At 42.9% G+C, this 27,470-nt stretch overlaps 1 protein-coding gene across 1 annotated transcript; it reads left to right on the top strand.

Moving 5' to 3' along the window:
- The first annotated feature begins 11,151 nt into the window (after positions 1 to 11,151).
- On the top strand, positions 11,152 to 26,559 carry LOC110291935 (alcohol dehydrogenase 1-like). Its single transcript, XM_085835249.1, has 9 exons — positions 11,152 to 11,205; positions 13,640 to 13,741; positions 18,165 to 18,303; positions 19,984 to 20,071; positions 20,205 to 20,424; positions 21,074 to 21,334; positions 22,527 to 22,662; positions 24,245 to 24,383; positions 26,208 to 26,559. Exons 1-9 carry the CDS (start codon positions 11,188 to 11,190, stop codon positions 26,230 to 26,232), a joined length of 1,128 nt encoding a protein of 375 aa, XP_085691375.1. The 5' UTR covers positions 11,152 to 11,187; the 3' UTR covers positions 26,233 to 26,559.
- Positions 26,560 to 27,470: the final 911 nt, after the last annotated feature.

Raw genomic sequence — 27,470 nt, 5'->3', positions numbered from 1 at the left:
AAAGACATGCAAATTTTGCTATAAACAAATAAAACCAACCAGATGATGTAGCATAAACCTGCAATTCCAGGACTCGGAAGATACGGACAAGAGAATCTGAATTTGGGGCAAAGCTGGGCTATATAGCAAGGTCCTATCTTAAAAAGAGAAGAGGCAGAAAAGGAGATAGGGTGGGTATGGGTTGGGGGGAGACAGGGACGAACAGAGGGGAAAGGAAAAACGCATTGTGCAAAGGACAATATTTGTAACATCTGATTGGTGAATCTATCTCTAATACCTACATGTTTGTTCATCTAGGACAAAAAAAAAAAAAAACCCAAAACAAACAAACAAAAAAACCAAAACCCTAAATAGAACTGAAGCTTCTTGTGAGAGGGAAGTCTGTGTCTTAGGAGCATAGAAAACGGTGTGCTGAGCCCTGGCAATGAGAAGGGCCACCTCACTACTCACTTGCTGGCCCTTGTTCCCACAGACATGTGACTCATCACAGGTTCTAGCAACTGCTTAGCAATAGTTATTAAACTATAAAAACACGCATGTCCACTTACTTCCCCAGCAAGGTTACGCTCGGGGAATAACTCTATAGAAATAAAAGTATCAATGGAAACAGATAAAAGCACAAGGCTATTCACTTCAGCTGTTTGTTTGTTTTTGTTTTGTTTTGTTTTTTTATAAAGTAAGAGTGATCCTTGAACATTGTAACCGGAAGAACGAGGAATTCTAACTTCCTGTCCGGAGCGGCCGGGGAATCTTCAGACAGAACAACCTATGTCTTGAACTCTGGTCTGGTGACTATGATGCTTCCCCAACCATGCATGACCAGGTTCAGAATGATTCATCAGATCATCCAATTCTTGTGAAAGTCGGAACAGCAAATAAAAACTCCCATTTATTCCCATGTAGCTTCGTGTCCTATGGAGAAAGGTACAGAGAGATGAACAGAGCGTCCACACCCCATGGAGAAGAATGAAGAGACTGAAGGGACTTCCTACATGCAGCTGTTTTGTGTCACCTCTACAATGGCATGCATGAGGCCATCACTTAATGCCTCATAAAGAAAGTGCAGAGGAACAAAATTGACCCGTCCAGCAGGTCCAGTTATTCGAGGCTTTCCAGGGGACCTTCTCCTAAGAACCAAATGGGGGGACGGAGAGATGGATATCAAGTGCAAGAACACACGGAAGCAGTCTGATTAGCATCAAGGTGTCACTGTATTCAGCAAGGCTCAAGGCTTAAATGCACAAGCAAAAGGGGAAGTACTTCTCAGCAGGAGGGATGGGGCAACAGAAATTTTTCTTTTGGCAACTACACGGGGAAGCAGGAACTTGGTGGTATCAGGGTACATCTTGTGGTCAGGACATCTGGCACTGACTTAGGGCTGGAATAATCTGTGGTTGTTCTCGGAGCAGTGCATCGGTGGCCCGCTTTTGACCCCCTTTTCTTCTTTGGGGGGTGGGGGAGAGGCCCAATTCAGAGATCAGGACAATTGTGTTGTCTTAATAGCTCCCAACACAAAATAAAAGCTCCACATGCCAGCATTGTGAAATAGCTTTGAGACACTGTAATTGCTGTTTGGGGGTGGGGTGAGAGTGTTTTCTTTTGTTGTTATTTTAATCTCCTGGCCAAATAATTGTCAAAATAATATTAACACCCTCCCCCAGATGTCTAAAACCTCAGGGGAAATTGTCAAAAATATTTTGTCTGTGTATCACATTCCTCTGAATCATAAAACTGCTCTTCTCACTGGATCATTTAGGAACCCAAGATTATCAAAAGCAGATACGTGCACGTCTTATGTTATATATGTAGGTACATATTGAACATTTTCTCACAGGCCTTATGAGAAAACATGATATTGTATTAATCAAATAGATTTTTGGATTTTAGTTTTATAAGATTAATACAAATGAACTTTTTGGAGTCACCTGAATAGTTCTAGACTCTGTCATTTTCTCAGGTTGTTTTATATTTGGATTTTCAGTTGCTCTCTTGAGTCCCCAAATGCCAGCATCTGGGAAGGTATTTTTTTTTTCACACAAGCATGCACACCACACACACACACTCACACACAAAAACACACAAACAAAAATCAACTTTAAAAGTGTCTGTAATAACTCTGGCCAGCCCAAGAAAACAAACCAAAATGTACCGCTGCTTGGATTCTTCCAAAAGTAGAACCCACCCGAAAATGCACAAATTCTTGCAGTTCTACCTCCCCTGGATCCTTCATTCAGAACAGCCCTTCCCTCCCTGTTCCCAAAGCACTCAAACCTGACAGGGCACTTTCCAGACAGGCCAGCATTCATAAATGTGTGTATCAAAACACCTTTTCTGCAAAGCCACCAGCTTCACCCGGGGCAAGCATGTGTATGTGCACGCTTGTGTGGGTGGGTGAGTGTCTAGGCCAGAGGACAACCTCAAATGTCATTCTGTTCTAGAATTAATGTGCCTTCACAGGGAGAAATCACCCTGCACCCTTAGAGATTAATAAAGGAAAAAAGCTCTTTCATATAGCATACATCCATCTCTGGCTAATGCTCAAAGAGGAGCCAGCCATGAGGAGAAGATATTACTAATTTATATACCTTAGGCGTATGCATTTCACAAACACTGTCATCCTTAAATCTCTTTTATGCCCTGGCCCCAGGTTACGCTTTGAACCATTTACACAGAGACAGGAGACTACAAGTCTGGCTACTTGAGCAGATGGGAGATTGACACAGCAAAGGCACTGCCAGACTTGTTTCTTAAGGACAGCAGCTGTGTTCTTTTCGATAAGTTGTTACAGGGGCACATCCTGCCCACCTGGCAGAATTATCCTTTTCCTGATAAGAGCATAGGACTCTTAGTGGCAGAACAGGACTTAATGGTTGCTATAACCCTGCGCTGACCCCTTGAGCTGCCCTTGGAAGTATGCTCTGTTCTGTAGGGACAGGCCTAATAGCAGGTTGGAATGCAGGGCTGTCTCCTTTCCTTCTGGGAATGGAGCCTAACTGGAGGTAAATATTGGTGAGCAGACACTAGCTTCCTGCTGTCATAAGTTTTGCTTCTCTCTAACAGGCCTGGCTAGCACACTACCTATTTCTGGGGCATTTTGGAGCCAGGGCTCTCTTAGCTAAATTTAACATTGTGAGAATTAATGGCTTAAGCAAACGTATTAGTAAATCCTGTCTAGCACTAATTCTACCACTTTCAGTCTCTCCTACATCAGTCCTTCTGGAGTAGTCCATCTTGGTGTAACCTCCCCCAGCCTTGAGCAGGCTGATTCAGACCTTGCTGCCACTGTGAATGAGACCATGTAGGGTGGAGCCTTCCAACAAAGATGGTTCTATTGTTCTGTCACCTACTGTGGCTCTTCTCTGCTGAGAGGCTGAACCTGTCTTCCTGAGATATTCCTGAGATAGCTGACAACCTGTGGAATTGGTGACCTAATGCTAACAGCTCTGGCAGACTAGTGCTAACAACTTGGTAACAAAGCATCAAGAAGCCTGGTTGGGGGGTGGGAGGATAGGCTTCCCCCTTTACAAGCACAGACTGCTAGTAAACATTGGGCCATGATCAGAAATTTGTCTTGGTCTCTTTACTTCTCTCGTGGTTCCCTCTGGTACAGCTCCGGCCTCCCACTCAGGTACCCAGTTCGTGTGGCTGCAGGAAACTACACCTTGGTTTTTGAGGTAGGATCTCTCACTGGCCTAGAACTCATCAAGTAAGTTTGGCTGACTAGCCACTGTCTCTCCCACTGGGATTACAAGGACAAGCGACCATGTTTGGGGGAACAAACCCAGGTCCCAGTCCTTGCACCACAGCAAGCACCTGACCCTGACTGGTAAAGCCATCTCTCTGTCCCCAGCTTCATTTTAAAGATACTGCCTGCAGCTAAAATTTATTGGGGGGGGGGTCCTCTGGGATGGCGCCATACTCTGTAGATCACATTTATTCACTGAGTTAATGCCCCACCACCACCACCACTGTAACAAATGCCCTGGACCACTGAGAAGGAGCAAAGGTTGCTTTCAGCCCGTGGCTTTGGATGGTTTACACCAAAATTGACAGGCTCCATTGCTCGGGCACGCAGTGGAACAACATAGCAAGGCTTTGACATTCATCCCTCAGAATGAAAGAATAGGCTGTACCTGGGATCCCCCACTACCCCTGGAGGGCACACACAGCCCCAGCAGCTAGACCCTGCCTGATAATGTTTTTACCACCTTCCAGTAGTTATCAAAGCAGAGACTCAGCAAACACCATGTGGTCCATCACAGACCATTCCAGATGGCGAGAGAAAATTCCTGGAAAGAAGTTGTATGTACCAGGGCTGACTCAGTGAGGGTAGAGGGGTTAGAATGCTGCCAGTTCAAGGCCTAATTTAAAGTGTATTGCAGGGATCTTTAGCCAGCCAGATAGCCATTCCTTGTCACTGTGTGTCAGCCCTAACATCAACAGATGTTATTCCCCATCAGTGGGAGGTTAAGAATGCTGTCAAAGGACACCTGAGACCAGTCTAGCTGGCTGTGACCTGCATCTCTGTAGTGCACACCAATGAGCTTTCAAGTTGCCTTGATAGATCTGTGACTTGATTTATCCTGCTACTATAAAACCTCATGGAACTATTTCCATGCAGGAACCTGCAACCCGAGCTAACCTAGCTTTGTGATACTGGGTCTGGCTCTCTCAGACCTGGAGTTAAATAAGAAATCTCTGTTCCCACAGCTAGTTAGGAACCCAGTCTGTCTGATCCACCCAGCTGTCTTTGACACACATGGTGTGGATTGAAAGTTGGCGTGTAATGCAAACAAAAGAAAACAGCTCTGAACTGACTGACCTGAGGGGAGAATGTGAAATCCACGAGGAAGAAGATAAGGATTTTTATGCTGGGAAATATTTAACCTAATGTAAGCAATATGTGACCTAAAACTGGCTGCTGTAAGCAATGCCAAGGTCTCAGCTACTAAGTGAGCACACTTTGCAAGGAGACGTGACACTGAATGATGAGCTCTGCTGTGCTTTAAGGGCTCCAGAGCACACGCTGCAAACTGGTTTGCCTTTCCTTTGTGCAGCCTCCAAGAATGCAGAGAGGGCAGAAATCCCACGCCAGCTCCAGCAGAAGTTGATTATCCAGAGTGTAAGCAGATCATACGGAGAAAGACAGAGTTGCAGGACGGCTCGCTGTGTTTAAGTTAGGGATGATAAAGATGTGCTGACTGGCAAAAGGAATCATATTTAATATAAATGTAAATAGTGAATTAATTCAGCAGATGGATTTCTTTACCTTTACCCAATAACCACACAGAACTAAGATTTATTTACTAAGATTTATTTCATGCTGTACCTCAATTTCTGGGCAATATTGATTTCTATTAACCCCCAAGCTAATTACCTCCCAGTCGTGATATCATGATTCTTGCATATGATGATTGATCTGGCTCTTTGAGCTTCTGATTTTTTTTTCCATGATGTCTTTTCAGATCCTCTCCTCCTCATGGCCGATCTGAATCTCCCTCCCTCTCTCCCTCCCCTGGCTGGCAGAAGTTTCTGTCCTATTCTCTCTTCTGCCCAGCCATTGGGTGATCAGCATTTATTGACAAGGCAGAGAATAGATGGTAAGAACTGTTTACACACATTTCAGACAGGAGACTCTAGACATAAGCATTATAATCCAATGTCCATATTAAAACAAGATATCAGAGCAGAGAAATTAGCATTTAACTAACACAAGGATAATCTTTACACAATGCACAAAAACATTATGCCTACGCTGACTTGTGGCAGAGACAGTTAAAAAAATACTCAGCATGTAAATCTGTAAAATAATTTACTGGGGTTTTATTCCAAGCCAAATGTGATTGGATTAACATATGTTTTGTTTTGAAGAGTAACTAGCTGTGAAATTGTCTTTATATGAGGAAGTTAACATCTATAAGGACTATTCTTTGAAGTCTTGAAAGTGCACATTGACAAATGGTTTTCTGTGAGTGTTTAGTCTCTAATGACATTGAATAGATTCTCTGAAATTTCTTACAGAGCCATCAGTGCACATCGGGTCAAATATTAGAAATGCCATAACTGCACAAGTTAAATACCATAAGCTATGTTTGAAATTCTGCGTATGTATAATATGTGAGATGCAGGGTTTTCCCAGAGCTTCCATATGTAGCAGATTCCCCATGCTGAGGGAATGCTTGTATTCGCTACAGCCAATGGTAACTCATGAGATGTGCACTAAAAGCATACATTGCACTTTGACTTTATGTAAAGACATGCTTATGAGCAAACTATTCACATGTATATGCTCAAAGCACAAAAATGGGTTTTGCTGCACTCCAAAGGCCCCACGGCTTCTCTAGCTCGTTTACTTGTTTTGTTAGAAATTGATTTCATAACAAGGACAATTCAAGTCAGAGTGCCTAGGGGCCCTGACAAGATCCAAAGGCACAACAGGATGGGCAAGAGCAGATAAACTGTGAGTTGTCCTCAGTTGTCTTATCCAACTCTTCTTACGTAAACACTAACAGGGAATTCTGGGTAAGGTAGAAAAATGAATGGCATAAAGGAATATCAAAGACCTCAAATCTTGTCTGACAAGACGGAAGGAAAGGGAATAAGGCAGTGTGTGTGTGTGTGTGTGTGTGTGTGTGTGTGTGTGTGTGTATGTGTAGGGGAGGTGATGACATCAGGGCTGCCTCACTCCTGTCTATCAGCTACAGCAAGCATCACTGCACGTACTTTCAGCTAACATCTTCACATCCACTTATTTCTCTGCAAAGGATACCATAACCCAGGGCATTGGCACAAGGATCAAACTATTCTCCTCACTGAAGCAAACAGGCACACAGGAAAGACTGGGGAGCATGGGCTGTTAGCACTACCCATTCTGTGCCTTTCACGTACCAGTTAGAGGGCACTTCGGAAGATATAGTCCAGATTTGTGAGTCGTCACATGGGAACACGACTTCACTCTGAAACCCAGTCTCTGTATCTGTAAGGCCCAGGATTGTTTTTTTTTTTTTTTTATCAGTTTCAAAACATGACAGAAAGAGCTCTTTGCAGGTTGTGCTATGAATAAATTGGCAAAAGTCAATCAGCTCCTTCAGACACTTCTGGGCACACTGAGTCTACGTCAGCCCCGCCCCCCATGGGGATGCTTCAGTTGCATTGTGACAGTGAAGTAGGAAGTGACATGACTTGACATATTTCACTGATGCTCAAAGCATCTAAGTCAAATTAACTGCTAGACGTGGTCACCATGCAAGTTCTCGAAGGAGGGATTCAAACCTAACACAGAGAGGAAGAGGAAGAGAAAGAAGAGAAAGAGGAAGAAAAGAGGGAGGAAGAACATGGTGCCTTTTGGGTCTCTAAACTTCAATTTAACCCAGAGGACAGTGTTTCCATCAGAGACCGTGTGTGCGCTCAGGGTTGGGTGAGCTGTAGACACAAAACCTGCCCCTGAACCATTGGGCAAATGAACAGAGGGTGGCAGACTCGGGGAGAGAGAGAGAGAGAGAGAGAGAGAGAGAGAGAGAGAGAGAGAGAGAGAGAGAGAGAGAGAGAGAGAGAGAGAAGAATCCTCCAGTTGGGCAGAGAAGAGAAGCAGAGAAACTATAAAAAATATTGGGACTGATCACATAATGGTTTGGTTGAAGCAAAAAATGGGACCCAGCAGTGCAGTGGTTTGAATACAGCCAATCCTCCAGAGATGAGCTCATGGTAATGGCAGCCTGGGTGAGAAACAGAACTTGACTACAACAGCTAGAAGTGAGATCTGAGGCCATCAGGGTAGAGTTTCCATGCTTGAATCCTGGTAACATTGTAAGGAGAAAGAGACATTCAGACAGCAAATACATATCTGCCCCCTCTTTGATGTGATACATATGGCTCAGCAGATAGGAGGGTGAGGAGCCGAGTCTGTGGGGTAGGCCCTTCCCATGCAGATCACAGCAAAATTAGGCCTCTTTTCTCTCTAAACAAACTCATCACATGGCTTTTATTATAGTAATGGAAAGTTAGGTAAAGCAAGGACAAATTTAGACTATATAAGCACATGCTGTATGTTTTATTGACATGTAGGGAATCTAGAGCTATATTGACATAAACTGTACGTAAGTAACAACTCCTAGGACTGCATTAGAAAACACCAGGAATATACATCTTTGAATAAGAATTATGACAGCTTGAAACTCAACTTAATCTCATTATTTTATTGTTTTAACTATGTGCCCTTTTATTGCTTCTTTCTTACTAAAATACTTCATTGATTCTATAAGCCAGTGGTTATTTTGCCTCGTATCAATTGAGCATTGTATTACTTTCCAAGAGTTATGCAAAAGTTGCCTCTACAAACATGTCACGTCACACGGACCTCTCTACACCTTGGCACACTATCTTCTGGAAAGGACACCGTGTATATTGATATGTGGTGCAGAGGAATCAGACTTGGCCTCGTCTACTTGCATCTACAGGAAAGACAGGCTTTCAAAGCAAGGCTTGGGCTTTGGTTGTCTTCAGTGAGCGAGAATTGGCTGAATTGCTCCGAGCATCCCCGCCCATTCTCACCTTCTCAGAGGCATCCACATAGCTGCCCGTGATGCTTGCCAAGTTCTTACCCAACCCCACAGGTTTTTCTAGACTTCACTGGGGCAAGAGAACACCTGATCCTTGTGAAGAGAGGACAGCCTTCCTTGCATTTTGTGTGCTTAAGAGGAGAGAGCTAAGAACTCTCTGATTGAAGTTGTTAAATTTAAGAATCGGGTGTTTTCTCCATGGCTGTATTCCCTACCACAGGGCAGAAAGCAAGTCAGTGCCAAGGAAGAATGAAATGAATGCTCTGAGAGACACGGTAGTGATGCTGATGGTGATGATGATAATGATGATAAACACTTACACAGAGACCTACTACGTACGAGGCAGGATACTGAGTATCTGTGTATGATAACTGACTTGGTGCTTGGGGGAAAACCGAGGAGGTGAGGTTACTTGGTTATATTAGCTAATATAACATCATCCCTTCATTGAGAGGAAACCTGGTGTTGTAGTTCTTATGTCTTAATAAGTTGGAGAAGAAGGTAAGATTTGGACCCAGGTCTGTTAGCTCTGGCATGGTACTCATAACTACCTACTCTCACACCAGAGCGGAAATCCTGTCAAAACCAAATGGGTTCAAATCCCAGCTGCACTTGTGACCTTGCCTTTCAGTGAGCATCCCTTCCAAGGTTCCTGTGTGCCAAACAGTTTGTTTTTTCCCTAAGTTTATTGCTGCTGGGAACAACTTGACTAAACTTGACAGAAACCCAGTCCCAGAAATCACAGGCTCGTTGGCACTTATCAAAGGAGCACACTGACTGGGCCTGGAGCACACTGGCTGGGCGGGGTCAGAGGGAGCTCTCAGGAGTCCACTGTGAGTACCAAGACTCCTGGCATCATCTCTTAGGATTCTGAACCTTGTGCCTAGTCGAGCTCTAAAGTTAGAAAATTTGGTAGAAACAAAATCCAAAGACTAAAAATTTCCCAGGTGAGGCTGGAGAGCCGGCTTCATGGTTAAGAGCCCTGGTTGTTTTTCCAGAGGACCCGCATTCTATTCCAGCCCCCCAATGATGGCTTACAACCCTCACAACGACAGTTCATGGGGATCTGGTGCCCTCTTCTGGCCTCCAAGTGTATCAAGCACTCATATAATATGCAGGCAGGCAAAACACCCATACATATACAGATTTTTTTTTTTAACTTAAAGTTCCAGATGGTGTCACAGTGGAATATAGGGTGGAAAGCTCACATCTGGACACTGCCTCAAGGTGTGACCTTTCTTAGTAGGCTGCTGCCAATCACATGGAACTTTATTGGACAGGGTCAATATGTCAATATGTAGGACCAAAGAGGAGGAACAAGGATGCAGAAGCTATAAGAATGGAGACACTTGCAAAAGGCCCTTTACTGAGTAGGTTTCAGTCCCTCACTCCTAAAAAGTCTTTCTTGGACCATTTCTAGGTACATAAAGATGATGCTTCCCCAACTTAAACTGCAGTCATCACCATGCCTGCCTAAAAGCATCCTTTAGATCAGATTTTACAGCAGATAAACCAGATCTCTCTGCCCTAATCCCAATTCTGGTCCAGGAGGAAAAGGCAGGTCCTGAGATCATCTGACTAGAATGTTCAGATTGATCTCTTGCTAGAACATCTCCACACCTAGAAACCTGTAACTGCCTCTACAGACCTCTGTCCCCAGTGGCTTTCTCAGCCCTGCTTCCCGAGACTGACCCTCACAGTATAACAGTGGTGCACCTTGAGAATAACAGGCTCTAGGTATTAGCAGAGAGATGACAATGGGGGGGGGGGCCTCATCACAGAAGTTCCTGGAGCATGCTGGGAATATAGGATTTCCAGATGTGAACTGGAGTCAAACACAGCAGCAGCCAGACCTTGCCCACAGTCAGATTATGACTGCCTGCTCTCATGTTTTCTGTTCACAAACTTTGAACATCTCTCCCTGCCCCCATCAACAGCATGGCCTCCTTATTTCACTTCACCTTGATTGACTTGGCCCCCTGTTTTGGATCCACACCCATTTCCTGCTTTTATGTAAGCTCTCCCCCAACAGCCACAGTTTGACCTGTGTGAGACTCTTTCATAACCCCTGACTTCATCTTCAGCATTCCTCATTGGCACAATGCATTTCTCAGGTTAAGCTATCATTCATAGGGATGCTTGTACATTTTCATTCCTCTGACTACAGGCAACCCAGGCTTAACTGATCTTTATTGTTCATTTGGCAATAGCATCTATCTAATTGCCCTTCCAGAAACTTTGTTGGCTAATTAGCAGGCGCTGTCTGGCTTGTTCTTTCTATGCATGTTTTCCTGCAGTGTCTCTTAGCCCCATTGCCTCTGCCTCCTCTTCAGGCTGACTCTGCCCCACCTTGACTGTCAATCTCCTCCTTCATTGTCCTTTCCTGGTCTTCTGTCCCCTCATACCATGGCTGTCAGTCTATTTCCTCCTTTATTGTCCTTACCTGATCTTTCATTTCTTCCAGCCCTCCACTTGCCCTTCTGGCAGTCTCCATCTTGATAGGGTAATTACTTTTAATGGCTTTTGGTTTCATGAACCCTATAAATACTTGGCCCAAGTTTCTAAGCTTCAGAATCAAAGCTTATTCAGAGAAACCACAAAGGACACACACGAAACCAGAAAAGTCACCATGAATACCCTGGGAAAGGTGAGTGAGCTGCTCTGTGATGGCCCCACATCACCTTCAGATTCTGTACTCTCTGAACAGATTATTGTCAAGTTTTAATGACAGCAATACTCAAAGTTTTCCAAGATGTGGAAAAGCTTCCTCCACTGCTTGGAGAATGAATTTCTGACAAGTTTACATGGGATCATTTGCTAATATTGTTGCAAAAATCTTTAAAATTTTGCCTACCATTTTCTCTGGAAGTTTAAGGGGCTGACATGCTATCTGCTGTGCTATGGAGGGACCTTGCTCTGGAAACAGAGCCCAGTAAAAGTGTCCCTCCTGTATGTTCTTAGGAACAGGTTGACAGCATCATGGTGAAGAGAGCCTGGGTGGAAGCAACATCTAGGGAATATTAGGGAGCTGAAGTTACAATGTGTTAAATATTAGGGAGCTGCGGTTACAATGTATTAAATACTAGGGACTTGTGGTTACAATGTATTAAATATTAGGGTGCTATGGTTACAATGTATTAAATATTAGGGCGCTGTGGTTACAATGTATTACTCCGTGAAACTTAAGTGGTCAGTAAAGATCACCTGAACATTACTCATCAAGTTACACAGAACATCAGCCTGTGTCCAGAGTGCTCAGTGTGGTCTCATAAACCCACAGTGCACACAGAGAGTTCCGATTAAAGAATTTACCCTCTATTGTTAGCAGTGGGGAGAGCTGGATGCCAAGTTTCCCCCGTTTGCTCCCCTCACACTTGTCTGAGTTTTGAGTTATGTGTATATTGCTTTCGAAATAAGAAATTCTTCCCCTAAAAGTTATCTTTTATGAAACTTTTGAGTGAAAGCACAATTATTCTAATTATATTGTTCTTAGACAGAAGTACCTTTAGTTGGACACTCTTGTGACACCTTTTTCTTTCCTTTATATGATAAACTCCTGTGTTTTCTCTTCTACTGGAGTCTTAATTCCTCAAAGAAACAACAGATTTACTCCACTTTCAATTACCAATGCAGAAGTTCTACCTACATATGGAACACATTTCAAGTTATACAAACTAGTATTGCCGGGGACTAAATCTAAAAGGGAAGCTAGTCTACTCATTGAAGAAGGAGCTGCTGTAAGAATGCACATCCAGGCCAATAAAAACAGCCTCAGAAGAGGAACCTGGAAAAATAAGAATTTGTTCTCCAGCAACAATTCTAGTGGAGGAGAAAGGGGAGAAGAGAATGGTAATCCATGGTAGCCTGGGACAACGCATTCAATTCTAGCTTCACATTATACAACACAATAATCTTCCATTAAACATGAGTTAAGTGATTAAAAATCAAACTGGAAAAAACTTCAAAGAGAGGATAAGAAACATTTGTTACAACACAGAGAAATTTCAGACTGCAGAAACGGAATAAATTACCAAAGGAAGAGACTGCTATACACAAACATCACAAAACATATGCATAATTTCATACAACACTGATATGAGCAAAACAGCAGAGGAAAAACAGTGGGTAAGGTCAGTAGCCAGGCAGCAAGTCACTCCTTTGATGTTTGAAGAAACATTTGCATTAACAAAAGCAACAAGATGCCAATAGTTCTGTAAACACAGGACCAGGCCTTTTACAACGCTTCTAACCGTAGTGACTACCCACACCCATACACTGAACAATACTAATGAAGATACCAGGTTTTTCTGCCTGTCCAATATTTTGTTTTACAATATAGTCCATGCTAAGTAAAATGAAATACATGATAGCATAGACTATTTATTATTCTGGGGAGTGTGTCAAGGGATTTAATCTTTCTGGAAAGAGATTTGGAAATCAGCACAGCACTAACAATGACTCCATTCTTCCAAAGAAATTTTCACTTAAGGAAACAAACTAACCCAGAAAACAAAACCAAACAAAACAAAACAAAACAAACAAAAAATAAAACAAACAAAACAAAAAACAAAAACATGAACAAACATGTTCAGTGCAATACCCTTTGTAAGATAAAAGCAATAGAAACACTCCCATATCTAGGTAATTATTAAGAAAATTAGGATATACCCAAATAAAATGGTTGTTGTAATCTATGACTACGACGAAGAAGTTCTTCAATGTCAAGAGAAATTCTTATAAACCTGTCAGTGGTGGTTAGAGTTTCAGTAACTACTGACTGTTTTAGAAAGAAGACAAGGATGAAGTGAGAGGAGGAGGAGAAGAAGGTGGCAAGTGTCCTTATATGAAATGATGTCAGAACAATTTTAAATTATTAAAATTTTAACTAAAAGCATTTTGAAATATCTAGAGGAAATTTGTTAAATTCACAGGAGTTTACTTTTGAAATGTAGGACTTATTTGTATTCATTTACTTTTGACTCTCTCCCTGTGACTTTCATACTTTGACAAATAATAGCAACTGTGATCAGAAAAAAAAAATGAAGTTTATTGTAACTGACATCTTATTTTGTGTCTGTTAGACAATCACATGTCGGGCAGCCATTGCCTGGGCAAAAAATTCTCCTCTTTCAATTGAAGAAGTGCAAGTTGAGCCACCGAAGTCTGGAGAAGTTCGTATTAAGGTAAGCTTAAGTCAGCCAGCCTCCACTTTTCAAGATAAAAGAAAATAATGAATGCTACACCTTAAAAATAGATGTAGGGGCTGAAGAGATGGCTCAGCAGCTAGGAGCACTGGCTGCTCTTCCAGTGGACCTAGGTTCTGTTCCCAGCACCTACAAATGGCAGCTATTTGTAACTCCAGCTTCAAGAGAACCAATGCCCATGCTGGCCCCCAAAGACACTGTATGCATATGGTGCAACAGCCAACAGTGCAGGCAAAACACATAGACACATAAAATAAATCAATCTGTTTAAAAACATGGATAGGCATAGACATGTACAAATGACAAGCATTTTTGCATATCACTCTCCCCACCTTTCTTAATAAAAGAAAAAGATTTTAAAGTAAATAAAGGATATTGTTGAATAATTAGAGCTAGTTGCTTGTTTGAGACAGAATCTCAATATACAGCTTAGGGTGTCCTCAAACCCACAATCCTCCTGCTTCAGCCTCCTGAGACCTCACTCTGTAAGCACATGCCACCACAGCCCAGGACATATTCCTTTAAAAAAAAAAAAAAGATTTATTCTTTAGTTTATCACTTGTCAGTCTAAAAAATATTCTTATATATGCATGTCTATATGTGGGTATGTGCACATATTCTTAATAACTGTAAGCATTGGCAAACACGTTACCTAGGATCATTGTTACAGTAACTCTAACTTAAACCATGTATTGTTATAGGCCTATGTATTTTTCAGTGTTACCCAAAAGGCTTTTTTTTCCAGTCTCAGTATCTTTTTTCATTGCCCTGCTCTCATGATTTAAGCCTACACACTGTACAAGCCTCTAAATCACGTCTGGAAAAAGACACTGGGAGGTAACTTCATCTTCCAGAAATAACGAGGACTGAAAGATTCATGGTTTCCAAAACTCAGCATATACTGCACAGAGCTTAGACAATGTCTAGAAAAGCAGGCTCACCAAAACTCCCTCACCACTTTCCAGTCAAATGTTTAACCTGTCATCTCAAATTCCACAAGGCCATTTAGTATTAAAGACTGGGGATATGTTGACTAGACTCCAACAGCCTGTGGTATTAATTTTCTCTCACCATTACTAGATACCTAAGATAATTAACTTAGAAAGACAAAAGGCTCACTCTGGGATACAGAGCGTTCAGCCCAGGATCTGTTATTCCTCATTTTGTTTAATCTGGGATGAGGGCATCTCAGCTCATCTCAGCAGAAGTGCCCAGCTCAGCAAACCCACTCATGTCGAAGCCAGAGGGCAAAGCGACAATTCTCTTCAGAGGCATTCACCCAGTGATCCAACAGTCCCCAGCTAGGCCTCCTGCCTGAAAGTCTCAGCCCCTCTCAGAGTATCTGGGGCCAGCCCTTTATCACATGGACCACCAGACCAATATGTTTAAGCACACAATAACACACATTAAATTCACCTGTTCATTTTACTTTTACACAGGAAATTCAACACTAGATACATGGAGTACAACAACTCCAAAAAGGTACATAACTCTTGCCCATAACAGCTCAACAGCGTAGGGCAAGATTCAGAATGGAGGTCAGGGGTTACAAGAGGAACAGAAGAAAAAACAAACAAACAGACAAGCAACAAGCAACAATTTAATGTGTTGGCAAGATACTAGGAAAGAGAGAGAGAGACAGACAGACAGACAGACAGACAGACAGACAGACAGACTGGGAAGAAGGTTCAGTGAGTATTACTGCCAATCCAGAGGACCTGAGTTCAGTTCCTAGCACCTAGGTTTAGAGTCTCAAAACAGCCTATAACTCCAGCTCCAGGGGATTCCATCCGTTTTTTGGCCTTCACAGGCAGACATATTTGTATGCACATATCCCTACACAGATATGCATGCAGACACATGATTAAAAATAAAGCTCCTGGGGGCTGGAGAGATGGCTCAGCAGTTAAGAGCACTGACTGCTCTTCCAGAGGTCCTGAGTTCAAATCCCAGCAACTACATGGTGGCTCACAACCTTCTGTAATGGGATCCTATGCACTCTTCTAGTGTGTGTCTAAAGAGGACAGCTACAGTATATATATATATATATATATATTTGTATATATGATCTTTCAAAAAATGATTTAAAAAATAAAACTAGGAATTTTAAAATACTAAAAAATAAATCTTGGAGGGAAAGGGAAAAACAAAAGGGCAGATGAGGGATGGAAGGCAAAAGAGAAAACTAAGGAACTCCCACTTGGTAAATTACCAACACCATGGCCAGCAAGTGTGAGAGAGACGCTGAGGGCAAAATGAGCGTGACAGGTGTGGCAGGGCACATGGTTCAATAGTGTCCCCTTGTTCCTCACAAACCTGGGCAGTACTCCGTGCATACTCTTGTGTTGAGCCACACAGTTGAGTCCCCAATGCTTCCTAGTTACCTGGCTGCTGCTCTTAGGCTGCTATCCTCCTAACTCATAATGACTATAAAGAAGATCAGACATAGACTACCCCACCAGGTCAGAGACTTCAGCATCAAGCAGGAAGCATTATCACATTGAACCCTGGATGAAAATCTAAGCTAGTGACTGGATATGCCCTGTATAGCCTTCTAGCTTCTTCTAGGAAACATGGTCACGGACAATCACATATTCTCATTTGCTGTACACAACAAACTCACGGGTTCATGGAGTCTCCTCCGTATATAAAAAGCATTTCCAGCCTTTGGTAGTATCTTGAATCCATTTTAACACAGTGAGGACCCAAAACCTGGGCATTTCTCTCTGGCACATCTTTTCTCCCACTTGCTGAATGCAGACCTGGCTTTTTCCTAGTCAACACTTCCAGCACAGATGACAGAAACCCACTGACTGCTTTTCTGCATTCTTCTAGGACCTAGAAGACATAGGCTTTTGTGGATGTGACACTTCATTTGGAAGGGCTAATATAGATGGGTTAGGCAAACCAGAGACAAGAGATCTTAAGCAGTTATCTAAGAAGTTTTCAAACTTCCCAGGGACAGTTAAATATTGCAATACTAGCTTATTTAACTTACCCTTATTTTACAATATTGTCTCTTCCTCCACTCCTATTATGTAGCCCTGGCTGGCCTAGAACTCTTTATGTAGACCAGGCTGGCCTTGTACTCATAAAAGATCTGCCTGCCTCTGCCTTCCAAATGCTAAAGATACCCTGGCTATATTGGAACTTACTCTGTAGACCAGGCTGGCCTCAAACTGAGACCCGCCTGCCTCTGCCTCCCAAGTACTGAGATTAAAGGTGTGTGCCATCATGCCCAAATGTACAGGTTTTAAATGTACAGGTTTAAAATTTTGAAAATTGATTTACCCAAAGCATTTAACTTCACAATATTGTACCTAAACTTCTGTCTTGATAATGGTAGCTATTATTAATATTTCCCAAAATGAAAACAAAACCTTTTTGTTTCAAAAACTTTATTGCATGAATAATATAGACTATATTTTAAAAGACTTAAGTTAATACAAGGTCTGAGCATGAAGCCATGTGACACTGGAGAAGTCATTCTAAGTCTCTGGGTCTCCCTTCTCCCATACCTAAATTGAGGGTAAGACTTTCTCTGAACTTAGTGTCAACCATAATAAAAGAAGCAATAATAAATTAGCAGTGGTCAGTCCAAAGATGCAGCTTATTGGGAGAAAGGACTTCAGGGCCATGTTCTGGCTTCAAGGTTGCAGGGGAGGGATGTTACACAGAAACAATGCAGTATAAGGACATGAAAAGAGGGAGCCTTTAACAGAAATAATCTGCTAAATGGAAACATGATGGAGACATAAAGGGGAGAGATTTCTCTTTAAAGCCTGAAGTGACACTTCATCAAAAGTAAAAATGAGAGAGCTTGGAAGAGAAACAAAGAGCAACCAGGACAGGAATAGCAGGGAGGCCAGAGCTGCCTCACAGGGAGCAGTCTTTAGGGTACTCCCCAAGCAAAGACCACTGAGAAATCTCTGTGTCAATCCCCAGAACAAAGCAAAAATCTGGCTTCTATAAGTCTCGGGGTAAGGGGGGGCTGTTGGGGAGTTTTATATCACATGATTTGGTTCAACATGGTGGACAAGACAGAGAACACAGAAGGACTCAGTCACAGCACAGGCTGCCTCTTACTTCTGTCACAGAGAGAGGTGCAGGGAGGCACAGGCAGGGTCTCTGCAGGCAGTGGGGTATGCCCTTTTGAAAGGGATCTCTCTTTTACTGGCAGGTTTTGTTCTAACACCTGACTGTTGTTTTAGAGACAAGTGAGGTCTTTTGTATCAAACAAAACAAAACTGAACATTCAGCCACAAAGGCAGGAGGAGTTCAAGGCCAGCCTGGTCTACAAAGTGAGTTCCAGGACAGCCAAGGCTATACAGAGAAACCCTGTCTCAAAAAAAAAAAAAAAATCTTAAAGCAGCTGCCTTTTGGTCATTGAATTTCTATGCAGATCATCTCTTCAGGGATCTGTGGTTCTGATGACCACTTGCTGAAAGGAGAACTCATGGCGAACTTTCCTTTAATTCCGGGTCATGAAGGAGCAGGAATAGTGGAGAGTGTTGGCGATGGAGTTTGCTCCATGAAACCAGGTAGGAAATGGGAAACTTGCGATCCACGGAGGAGGTGCTCTGCCTGCACTATTGGTATAGACAAGCAGAAAAACAAGTTAGGTTTGCCTCTAGGTTCTTGTAGTTGACGAGGTATCATGTCATCAAATGAGGCCAGTAATCCAAAGAGCTACAATGGCTGTCACCTCTTTTCTGATAAATATACGGTGTGGAGAACAGTTCCCGGGTCTCTACCCAAAGCCAACTAACGATTGATAGAAGAGCAGAGAACCTCTAAACAGGTTGAAAGGTCCTTAGGCTTAAGACCTTCTTATGTTTTGATTTCCCCAGAATGTTTTAGATTAGTGTTCATTCCAAAGTTGGAGCTTTTGACACATGAGTGAGTGTTTTAGTCAACTAGAATGGACTAGAATGGACTGCTTGGAAGTCACAGGGCAGGATGATGGTTCCATGCCAGTGAGTCTTTCCCAGCTGTATCTTCAAGGATCTTGACATTACTATTCTTAGCATGCCCACAACAATCGCAGTGAATGAGCAAATGGCGATTTAGAAACACCGTAACTTGGGACCAGCCGCAGATTGAGAACTTAAGAAAGTACATAGCAAGGCCATTCATGGCCGTCAAGTGTATTCACAAAAAATGGATAGCAATTATGAGATGCCTACTGTGGATCGAGGAAAAAGCCCGAGAGTAAAGGGCTGAATATGCATCTCCCGGAAGGTAGTATAAATGGGAGAGTTTATAGTCTACCTGCTCTTCAGCCTGATAGATGCAGTGGGGGACTTTGTGGGAGCCAATCATGAACACTGAAGGAAAAGGGTAGTTAGAACCTCTTCCGGATATGAGATCTCGTAGCTAGAAAGCTGTAGAGTCAATAAAATTAAGATGTGCTTTATCTAAACTTAAAGAGATTTTTAATGCCATCTTAAGGAACTCTCCTCTACAATAAGCCTGGGTAAGGGCCCGTGTAGAGAGAGACGTCACGGTGGACCCTGACCGAGTCTTCTGGAGTCTGTGATGATTGAGTAGGTTAAGCTCAGTGTGACACTATAAACCTCCGGGTGTGAGCTGATCCAAGATTCAAACTTGATCAAGATCCTCTCCAGAGCTCCGTGGCTTTAAAGCTACCTTTCCTAGTCATTGTTCCAGGAAGAGTGAGAAACAGAAGCGTTTCTCCCGCTGAAGTCGATACAGCTCAGAATTCATCAGAGAGAACCAGTGTGGAGGCCTGCTGAATATCAGTGTGGACCCGGGCGGGGCTGGGGGCTGGGTGGGGGGGCGGGGAGTGTCGGTTGGAAGACTCAGGAGGAAGCTCTGAGAAGGCTGGGTCACTGTGAACAGGCTACCACCAGCAAGGGGATGGATTTGTCTTTTTAATGGAAAGCAAAAGAATTAAACCTGCACTAGACTAAACTAGGCAGCCATTAAAGATGACTCTGAGGCTCCTTCCTGGTTTTAGTGTTCTATTTTCTAAGCAGTCCTACAGCTATCTACCCAGCAGGCAACGTCTCCTCATCTTTAACAATTGATAAGGATCTGAAACCAGGTCAAACGACCTATGCTTTAAAATAACGCCAGACGTCACCCTGGCTGCCGCCATCTGTCCGTAGCATGTTTTCAAGAGAATGGGTAAGGTTTTATTGTATTTTTATTCCATCAATAATTTGAGATTTATTGGTTTCTTTTCCCCTCCCCCACAGGAGATAAAGTCCTCATCCTCATTATTCCACAGTGTAGAGAATGTGACGCCTGCTTGAACCCCAAAGGAAATTTCTGCGACAAGCAAGAGTTAGTAGATTTGTCCCTAGTCCTTTTATCAAATGGCTCACATGGAATGTGCCTAATGGTGACCGCGTCTTTCTTTTCAACTCCTCATGACTGTGCCTGTACGTGGGTGTCCGTCTGCGTCTCCGTGGAGCAGTGTTCTGCCTTGTTCTGGGGTGATGCTCGACGGGACCTCCCGGTTTTCCTGCCGAGGACAGAAGATTTATCACTCTTTCCGAACAAGCACATTCACAGAGTACACTGTGGTGCCCGAGATCGCAGCGGTAAAAATTGATGATGCAGCTCCTATGGATAAAGTTTGTCTCATAAGCTGTGGCTTCCCTACAGGCTATGGGGCTGCTGTTAACTCTGCCAAGGTGAGCACGGTATTTGTTGTTAGTTCACAAAGCGGGCGGGACCGGCAATGCTGCTAACAGTGTCCTAAAAAAGAGGCCTGGATTCTTACTGGGTAAATAAGATTCTTATCTGGTAAGCAGAAATGTAAACCTGGCATCCCTCAGAAACCCCATAATGCAGGTTTCTGTTCATCAGGAAAGCAGTGATGTCCCTTTTTCGTCCCCAGTAGTAAAGCGTATCTAGTTCCTTATTGACCCAAACAGCCTGTATCATTTTAAATTCCCCACACTAACTCCTGCCTCTTTTAGCCCCCATCTACCTCCCCTAGAAACCTACCCCAATAAAACTTACAAGGCTTTTGCCACTTCGGCTGCCCCCCCCCCAGCCCCCAATAAACCTCTTTCTACCCATGGAGTATTCTAGGTCAGCGGTTTGACAGCATCTCGCTTAAATTTGTGTTATCCATATATTACAGTTATTTGCACATGGGGCAGTGGCAGGAGGTGGAGGTGGAGATGGGATGGGGAGTGGGGGCTAACCTGTCCAAATGATCAAAGTAGCATACCCAGGTTTCAAAAACCTCACTAGTTTTTTTACTCGTGGTTATTTTTTTTAACTGCCTACGCCCAGCTTTGAAAACTAATACAAACACATTTTATGAATCTGTAGGTCACCCCTGGCTCTACCTGTGTGGTTTTTGGACTCGGAGGGGTCGGCTCAGCTATTGTCATGGGCTGCAAAGCCTCTGGTGCATCTAGAATCATCGGGGTTGACATCAATGAGGAGAAGTTTCCTCGGGCAAGAGCCTTGGGGGTCACCGACTGTCTCAACCCTAACAAGCTGGAGAAGCCTGTGCAGGAGGTGGTGATGGAAATGACGGGTGTTGGTGTTGACTTTGCCTTTGAGGCCATTGGACTGGTTGATACCATGGTGTGTTTACTGGGCACAATGGGGGTTGGGGGGTATGCACAACTTTAAAATCTCTGGGCCTATGTGCCCCAGATGAAAAATGGAATATAAATTCACTCCACAGCCTTATTTTATTATACAAAAACACTATGTATGAAGAGATACAAAGTTGTTTTTGAGACAGGGTTTCTCTGTATAGCCCTGGCTGTTCTGGAACTCACTCTGTAAACCAGGCTGGCCTTGAACTCAGAAATCTGCCTGCCTCTGCCTCTCAAGTGCTTAAAGGGATTAAAGGCGTGCACCACCACAGCCCGGCTATTGTATACCAAATTTTTAAACACGCAAAGAGCCATGAGATCAGTAATTCTCTTTTCTCAATTCTAGTTACTTATACCTGAATAAGAACATTATTGGATTCACGTATATTTATCTCCGTGTTCTAACAAAATTTGAGAAACCGTCAATTCCTATACCTCCATGTGTCAGGTTCTATGGCTACAGGAATTGATGAACTAGGTGCCATTCCTCTGGGTCAGATGGTTTAAAGAAGAGAATGTTTACACTCATTACATTGAAATGTGTGGCTAATTCCTAGGTCTAAGGCTGAAGAACGTTAGTGTAGGGAATGTAGGTGACTGAAAAGAGGCCAATACAGTAAAATTTGAGGGAAAGAGAAAGAAAACTGAGGTAAGAAGACAATAAATTTTTAAAATGTGTGCCTATCGATCACTGGAAAGTTCATTTTTTGAAAAAAATGAAGCTTCCCTAAATTTCATCTATACTTACTATGCTCTATTCTGTTTTGTTTTAGCAGAAATTAGCTGAGCAGTAAAGCATAGCAAAGAGTCAAACAGAATGCATGGCCTTCACAGCAGTTGATTGAACATGCCATTTATTCTTGTACACTGGTGTTGCTCTGGGGGTCTTAGAGATGATAAATTATTCAATTCATAGAGCAACCCTGCAAGGAAACAGTGAGCAAGAAGTTAAAGAGATTGCCCAAGTCCCACAAGTTGCAGAGTCGGCATCTTTTATTTCTATGCTGCACTGATTCTCTGAGGAGACCCCACGACCCCAGTGGCAAATGGAGTTGAATTTGAAGTAGCATCTATCCAAGAGAAATTCAAAGTCCAGAGTATCCAGGACTCTTTCCCTTTGTGGGCAGCTGGTATGAGCACATAGGGTGTGCTAGCAGTTATCATTGTTTTCTCAGGTTGCTGCTTGGAACTCCTGCAACAACAGCTATGGCGTCTGTCTGATCGCTGGGCTTGCTCCATTAGATGCACAGTTATCCCTTGAGGCAGCCAAGATTTTGTCTGGGAAAACTCTGAAGGGCGTGTGTCTGGGAGGTAGGTGGGGGAATAGAATGGTGTGGTCACTTAGCTTCTCCCTTCAGGGGACCAGACATCTAGGGGACATCTAGGGTACATGTGTCCAAAGACTCCTCCTGAAATGAGTGTAACAGTCCTCAAATTACATTTTTTTTTAATTTGGAGGATGCTGTAGTATGATATAGGCATGTGTATGGATTCATGTGTCTGTGTGTGTATGCAGGTTCATGTATGATCATACATGTATAAGGTTGTGTAAGCATGACTATATGAGTGTACATGTGAAAGCCAGAGTTTGATATCAGACGTCTTCCTCTGTCTTGCTTATTTTTCGACACAGCGTCCCTCACTATGCCTGGAGTTCAGCAACTGACCAGTGAGTCCCAGGAATCCTCCTGTCTCTGCTTTCCTATGCTAAGATTACATGTGCATAACTACCATGCCTGCCTGCTTACTCTAGGTGCTGGGGACATGAATTCATGGAAAGCACTTTACCAAACAAGCCATTTTCCCAAAGCTTCAAATTAATTTTAATTAGCTAAATTAAACACTGGAGGTGTTGAGGATTATCATTGTTCTCTTAGAGAAATATTTTTGTGACAGTTAGAATAACTTAATCAATATTGGTTCTGCATTGATGGCGTCAAAGTTTATTGTGCTATTTTACTAGTAATGTCTCCATGTCTTAAGTGTTGCTGTATGCATTTAAACTGGTGTTTTTGAACAGGTGCTTCTATAGTTCCAGAAAAAAAAAACCCTTATTTCTGATCAATATTGATCAGATGATTTGAAAAACTAACACTTGCATTTCTACCCATGTATTTAGTGGTATGTGTCAATGCCACTGCCATGCATGTGGGCAGAGAGTGCTCTTGTGCAATCCCCATGTATGTTGATAAAGTCTACATGTCATTCCTAGCATGTGGATATAGCAGATTCTCCATGCATCTCCATGCACATGAATAAAGAGGGTTCCTATGCCTGTTCTAAGCGTGTAGATAAAGAACATCCCCATGCCATCCCTAAGCATGTGAGAGAAGATGGTTTCATAATGGTAATCCCAGTGTGGGTTGATAAGGTTTAAAAGATTGCTTTTCGATTCAGGAATATGAACATTGACCCAGATTTTACTTAACAGATGACTAAGTAACAGAACTGTCTATAGTAGCCACATTTAAACAACATCTGTCACCCAGTGGCTTCTCAGGAACAAATGCTTTCTCTTTCATGATCAATGATAAAATGGGTATCTTACCATCTATCATGATTCACTGATTCCTTTTTTTACTCTTTTGATTGGTTGATACTTCTCATTTTTATTACATTTATTTTATGATTACTTCTGTGTTTGAGTGTGTGTGTGTGTGTGTGTGTGTGTGTGTGTGTGCATGCCAGGACACAAACAGGAAATCAGAGGATGACTTGCTGAAGTTGGTTCTCTCCTCCCGGCACATGGATCCCAAAGATCTAGTTCAGGTTGTCGTGTTTCTACACAAATGCCATTGCCCACTGAACCATCTCAATAGCCTGGTTGGTCTTGGGTCTTATTATTAATAGTATATTAATAATATATAAAAATAATAAACTTTTTGTTTTGCAGATTATAAAACCAGAGACTGCATACCCCAAATAGTGACTGATTATCTCCAAAATAAGATTAATATAGATCCTTTAGTGACTTATCAGCTGCCTTTTAACAAGCTCCATGAAGCCTTGGAGCTGTATCATTCAGGAAAAGCGTGAGTTTTGATCAATGGTGTCTTACGTTCTGAGGAAATGACTAGTCAGATATTTCATTAAGGGGGGCTGTGTCTACTTGAACCCTGAGTATCTTTTACACACATCTACCTGCTTTCTGATGTCATTAAGATAGGAAAAGGCTTACCTACAGGGCATCTGTTTAGGAGACATCTACACAATCAACTTCAGAATTTCAGAAGGATACTAAAGATAATGGATTTTTCCACACTGGTCAATAGTGTATATTTTCCTGGTTAGAGAAATTACCTAAAACAACTTATTTGAATTTCTGGAGTCAGGAACCTTGCAAGAAGTCTAACAATGGCTTGAGACTCCTGCTAAGGGCACAAATTCTTACACATCTTTTCTGAATGATGCTCAATCCACATGTCGGCACAGCTGTAGGTCCGCTTCATTTGCTCCCTCAATACTAATCTGCTTACATGTTCTTTTAATGCTCAAGAATTGATGGCAGACTTGTGTGAGAGATTTCCTGGGGACTTGTATTAGACACACACACACACACCTATTCACCCCAGAAAGGGAACATTTTTATTGGGGTTACTAACAGGGGCACAGGGTTATTCACAGGAACAGGGATGACTCTCAAGCGGCTGCATCACAGAGAAGCCCCCTCAGCATGGGTGATGATCCACAAGAACTGCATCCCTGCAGCCCTCTGCATTGGTTACAAATAGTTCTAACTGTCCCAGGGTCTATAGCTGGGCTGGTTAGACTCCTCTTGTACAACTGCTCACTGTTTCTATAGCAGGGCTAAAGAATCACGCAGGCAGGCTTCAGCTTTCCCTGACTCTGTCGCTTGTCTGTCTCCTAACTTTCCTGCATCTTTTTTCTCCCTCTGGGAGCAAATGTTTCAATTTGAAGACAACTGACCATCAATTGTATCCAGGAGTGCTACAAGTGTTGCAGAGTCAGTGTAGAGCAAGTTTCAAACAGTAAAGAACCAATCAAAGCTGCCCTGAAAGTGCTTTTCTTGTTTTGTTTTTTTGTTTTGTTTTATTATTATTATTATTATTATTATTATTATTATTATTATTATTATTATTATTATTATTTGAGACAGGGTTTCTCTGTATATCCCTGGCTGTCCTGGAACTCACGCTGTAGGCCAGGCTGGCCTCGAACTCAGAAATCCGCCTGCCTCTGCCCCACAAGTGCTGGGATTAATTAAAGGCGTGCACCACCACTGCCCGGCAAATGTGCTTTTCTTGTTTCACCTTGAAGCAGGTCTCTAGTTCATCACACGTTCCTACCCAACCCTGCCTGCATACTTCATTTGCTTAATTTTTTTAAATGAAAATCTTCACATTTTTGCCCTATTTTTCTTTGTCAAATTTTCATTGAGTATGTCTACCCATTGAAATCTAGAACAAAGCTCCAGAAAAACTTATCTGAAGTGTTGAAATTATTATTACGTATGGGGAAAGCCATCCATCAGGCAGTAGGCATATTGCAGGGTGAAAGGAACCAAAGAAAGCCATCTTTTTCTTTCTGGTCCAGACATTAGGCATGATGCTACAGCAGCAGAATGTTGATGAGAAGTTTCAGTGAGCTCCTGGGGCTCTTTGGTGGTTGTGTGGCCACAAGGAAAGGTGCTAGAAGAAAGTGCCTCCTTTTCTTTATGTGCTGGACTCCAACCCAGACCCTGTTCAGATGCTAATGTTTTACTTGGGTGAACTAGGGCAATAGTTGAATCAAGATGGGAACAGGTGGGCATTGAGAGTCCTTAGGGTGCCCCATGCAACGGATTTGCTGACGTCAGTGCTTCCCAGGCATCTCATGATCACGCTTTTCTATTTCAGCATCCGTTGTGTTCTGCTCTTCTGAGATCTCAGTGATAAAGAAGAGCTCGGGAGCAACCAGAAGGGCTTTCCTTCCTTCCTGTTTCACCTCCCTGAGTGTTCCTGAGCAGCAGGAAGAGACAGAAACAGAGTGCAGCTGTTCTCCTGAAACGAGGACTTCTAGACCATACTAATAATAAAATAAGTTGGAAGAACGAGTGTTGTGTAACTCACAATATGTGACCTTAAAAAAAGAAATGATGGCATCTTATTCACGATAGTATTGATCATGTCCACAATCCAACTGATGTCCGCCATAAGTACATGAAAGCAGTCTTCGTGTCCCATCTTCTAGGTGCCTGTATACGTGCAAACTTCCCAGCGCCTTTCACCCCACTCTTGAGTTGATGTGCTGATGTTGCGGATTTTCCGTTGTGCTGTGGAGCCATCATTAGTGAGAGGCACGCTCGGATGCAGTGAGTCATCTTCTGTCCCTCAGCATCAACCACTGCTTTTACTCACCGAGTAGTGAAGCATGGCTCCCAGCTGCCTGTTTGGGAGATTTTAAAACTTGCAGTGAAGGGACAAGGTATAGGATCTTCTGAGAGGAACATAGCCACGCCTCTGGCTCTTCCCCACCCCGCCCCCATTTCTATCAAGCCTCTTTTCCTCACCAAATCCAGTGTAGTCATCTCACTTGCAATTGAAAGACTCAAAATAAAGAGAATGAGGCTTAGCTCTTTTTTTTCCAAACTTTTTATTGATTCTCTGTGAGTTTCCCATCATGCACCCCAGTCCTGCTCATCTCCCTGTCCCCTCATATCTGCCCTCTGCCCTTGCAATCTCCCCTGCAAAAGAAAATAAAACACACACACACGGACACACATGGACACCATTAAAAACATCTCGTTGTGGAAGTTGTAGTGTGTCATAGTGTGTCCCATAGTATATCCCTCTGTCCATACATCTTTACTCGCAAACGTCATTGCAATGAGTCATTGGTCTGGTATGAGTTCTCTGGTTTCTATAACACCATCAATATTGGATCCTCATCAGAGCTGTGGCATGGAGGTCCTGCAACTTTAGATCAGCAGATCAACTTTTATGAGTCACAGATGATAGAGATTTGTGGGTGAGCCAACTCAGAGCCCTAGATCTGGGCCTGGGTGGTAGCCGAGCTGCTCAAGGCAACAGCTCTCCTTACTTGTACCACCAGGGCAAGCTCTCCAACACTTCTCTGGCTAGGTCACCCAATGTCACCATTTCTTGCGCGCGTCCGACTCG

The sequence above is a fragment of the Mus caroli genome, unplaced genomic scaffold (genome assembly GCF_978045245.1).
Source record: "Mus caroli unplaced genomic scaffold, Mus_caroli_1 scaffold_3, whole genome shotgun sequence".
In the NCBI taxonomy this organism is placed as follows: domain Eukaryota; kingdom Metazoa; phylum Chordata; class Mammalia; order Rodentia; family Muridae; genus Mus; species Mus caroli.
This window is presented reverse-complemented; position numbering and strand designations above follow the sequence as displayed.